We start from the raw sequence: 3,739 nt of genomic DNA, 5'->3' as shown, positions 1-3,739 counted from the left end.
AGTATGTCTTAAATTTATATGGACCTTTTTGGATTTATGTGTTGTAGAATTCATTAACTCAACCTTATGCTCCAAAAATCACTCCAAGACGCTTCATTGAACTTTCTTTGACTGTGTTCCAAGGCTTTAGTTTTCACAAAATTGGAGGAAATGACTGTAGAAAACATCCGAAAAGCGTAACATGTCAGCATAAAACCATCAACCCAAACTCATTCCTGTGTTGGTCGATATTTTAGAATCACATTTGCACATGGACTCTGAACACAAACAAAAGGTCTGTTTGCTTTTTTACAAAAAGTCTCTTTCTCACAAACAGAGAATTATTTTCTTCACTTTCACAGGTGAGTGTTAAGCAGCTGCAGAAGGAACAATTTGTGGTAAAAATAATGATAATCGGACAAAAGCGGATCACAAATCATGCTATAGTTCCAAATGACTGTTTTTAAAGTCAAGCTTGGCAGGTCGTTTTGTGTTTTCTTTGGTAATGCTGTCATCCCTGTAAGTTCTTTTTAACTTGTCTGATAAAGCAGCAAGTAGCACACAAAGTCAATGAAGGTAAAAACAACAAAAGCTCACGCTGGTTTGCTTTGTTAGACAAAATTCTTGACCAAACTTTAACAGCGAGAGAGATGCAGAGGTGACACGTCATCTATCTTTTTTTGCTGTTTCCCTGCATGTGTTATTCTGTTTTTTTTTAATTTGCACAGAGTTAATTCCTTGCCTTTTATCTTGCTGTGACAACGCTGGAAACTGCTTTTTGTTTCGGTTTTCAGACGTGACAGTTCTTTCAGTCACAATGAGAAGCTCCGTGGCGTTTTGCCTGGCTGTCAGCTTTGCCACGTTTGGATTTGGTAAGAAAAAAAAACGATACTGAAGAAGGAACTCTTTCATTAATGCTCACTCTTTTGTTTTTTTTTTTTCCCTGAAAAGTGAAGCCAAGTGGGACAAAGTCAGAGAGATTATCAGCCTGAGGGAACATTTTAGCAGATCAGCGCTGTTTGCATGTGCTGCCGTCGCGTCGTGTTGCTTCTGCTTCACACCATAAATATTCATTCATAGCATTTTCTGTGAGGTGTCAGGACGTGCAGTTTGCTTTGTGCACAGCTGAGTTGCAGCTTTTTGCTTCGGTTTATTGACAAGAGCCCAAAATATTAATGAAATACAACATGCTCCTTTTTTTTTTTTTTGTGAGGGAAGGAACTTATTTCCACTGTTGACATTCAGTGTCTGATTCTATTTAATGTTTTCAGCAAATCCATCAAAACTAAAATATACAAAAACTGTACAAAAAAAAAAAGAGGGAATATTCTGGCAGTTGGGGCTACCAATTTACACTGTAATTTTTCAGAACTGAAATACATTTTTGAGCCTTGATTTGCACATTTTGATGTAGCATTTTTAAAAACTTTAATATTTTTTAAATTATTTATAATAATAAATACTATCAATAATAGTTATAGTAATAAAAATAACAACAACAATAATATAAATAAAATAAATGTAATAATCAGATATTGGAGATGATCCAAATGTTTTATTAATTGGCTACTCCTTTTCCCAGATAACTAAGAGAAATCTAAAATGCAAACCCAACCAAAGCTCAGGTCTTAGGAAATTAATTTAGGATATTTATATTTGCAAACCAATTAATTTACATCTACTGTTTAATTCCCCTTGTTCACAATTTCTTCAGTTATTTTGTCCTATTATTATACATTTCAACAACACAGGAAAATGAAAAGGGAAAATTATAGATTTTATTTAACAGTTTATCGTCACAAAACACCTTCAGTGTCTAATATTAGGAAATATAAGATGATAGAAATGAGAAAATCATGTGTGTGATAATGAAGGTAATGTGACAAGTAAAGTAAATAAATAAGAGTAAATTGAAATGCAAATGCAAGTGGTTTTAAAACAGAATAGTATTTTTATACTGTCATGCAGCTGTTTAGCCTTAAAGATAGTTCAACATTTGTGGTAATAAACTTCTAACAGGGAAAACAAATAAAGCTGTCCACAGTCGGTGTACATGCACCTCTGAAGCTCACTAATGAACATGTTCTGCTGTCTCTGTGTTTAGTCAGTAGAAACAATAAAGTGTAAAACAGTCGACTGTGGTTTTGTGGAATTAAAAAGCTGCTGTTTGCGATATCAAGCTGAACTAACCTGCTTCCTGTTTACTGCACGGACAGTAGAGTAGCATCAATGAACTCCCAGTAAGAAAGCAAACAGAAACATCCATCTAATCCGTTAAATGTGTGAAACTTTGGCTCCTCTTCGCTTAAAGCTCGACCTCTTACATAAAAATGTGAAAAATGACTGATTAGGCTTGGTTGTGTGTGTGTGTCCAGGCGTCTCTCTGCAGTGTTACTCCTGCCCTGATGGATCCACCACCAGCTGTGAAGCCACTCAGGAGTGTAACCAGGGAGAAGACAGCTGCCTCAAACTCACCAGCGGAGGTAGGAAGTATCCAAAAGCAGCTCAAAAGTAACAGTAATTAAACTTAATATATAGATGTTAAGTGTGTTGTTCAATAGAAACTTTATTGTGAAACTGAGAAATCATTTCATGGAAGGAAATCTTCTCTTTAATTGTGACAGCTCATGCATCTCTCTTAATAGTTACAATAATCCTGTCAATAATAAATAGTAATGATTATGGATGTCTGATATTGGCATAAAAATATCGCTGCCTTATCAGTTGCCTGTGGAGAATTTTGAACTGCACTAAACTGTATGAAAGGTGTTTACAAGTAAAGATTGATTCATTTTGTTGATTGATTGATTGATTGATTGATTGATTGATTGACCAGTACTGACAGATGTGAGATGTATTTGAAATCTCAGGTACAACTCAGAAAAATGTCATTAATGAACCTTAAATGCACAGTATTCTTTAAAACTGTAACAACTGCCTTGAACTTGACTGAACCTTGTTTTTTCTCATGTATTAATTTTGAATTAACCTTTTTTTGCGCTTCATTCAAGCTGGCTGACTTGCCTGTTTTTGTCAATAGAAAGTACAACACAGCTGTTGGTATCTGTTCTAATCGATATAATCGTGCTGATCTCACACTGTTTCCCTTCAGAAAAGACCTACACCCGCTGTATGAGGTACACAGACTGTGACTTCATGACTCTGGCCGTCAGATATTCCCTCCCTGACTTCACCTTCGACTGCTGTCAGTCCAAACTCTGCAACGGCCAAAGCAAAAGTTTCTTTCAGAAGATGAAAGATTTGTTTGGTTAAATCACAAAAGGAAAGAAAAGTCCTGATTTCAGGCTTAATTGCGACCTTTATTTGCTGAACATTGTTCTAAACTCAACAAAAGAATCCTAATAAACTGTGTGGTGACTTCTCAAAGCGCTTCAGTCGTGGTTTATTGGATTTGTGGCAAAGACTCGCTGTCTTTCTGGAGGAAGTGCACTTTTAGGATGAGACACCGGGGCGAACAATGAAACATTTTGACGTTTGACTGAACCGATGCCAAAGAGACAAACAGAGAAGGAAAAGTTGGAGGGTTGGCTGATGCTCTCATGCTGGTGTGTTTCACCGCAGACCATATGTCTTCCTGCAAAAACATTCATCTTATCAATTAACTTTTGTTTGATACAAAGCAGGACAAAGGAGCCAAACGCGCATTCAGTTCCACTTTTAGTGGATTTAGAGAATCTTAACCTGTTCTTGAAAGTGGAAAAAATGAAGAGAAATGTGGTCTTCAGTCACATCAATCATG

At 36.1% G+C, this 3,739-nt stretch overlaps 1 protein-coding gene across 1 annotated transcript; it reads left to right on the top strand.

Moving 5' to 3' along the window:
* Positions 1-235: 235 nt before the first annotated feature.
* On the top strand, positions 236-3,366 carry LOC110954977 (CD59 glycoprotein). The gene is made up of 4 exons (XM_022199754.2): positions 236-341; positions 774-851; positions 2,355-2,462; positions 3,092-3,366. The coding sequence occupies exons 1-4, from the start codon at positions 251-253 to the stop codon at positions 3,250-3,252; spliced, it is 438 nt and encodes a 145-aa protein (XP_022055446.1). The 5' UTR covers positions 236-250; the 3' UTR covers positions 3,253-3,366.
* The last annotated feature ends 373 nt before the right edge of the window (positions 3,367-3,739 follow it).

Source organism: Acanthochromis polyacanthus, chromosome 11 (genome assembly GCF_021347895.1).
Source record: "Acanthochromis polyacanthus isolate Apoly-LR-REF ecotype Palm Island chromosome 11, KAUST_Apoly_ChrSc, whole genome shotgun sequence".
Classification (NCBI taxonomy): domain Eukaryota; kingdom Metazoa; phylum Chordata; class Actinopteri; family Pomacentridae; genus Acanthochromis; species Acanthochromis polyacanthus.
Note: the sequence above shows the minus strand (reverse complement) of the source record. Positions and strands in the feature narration are given on the sequence as shown.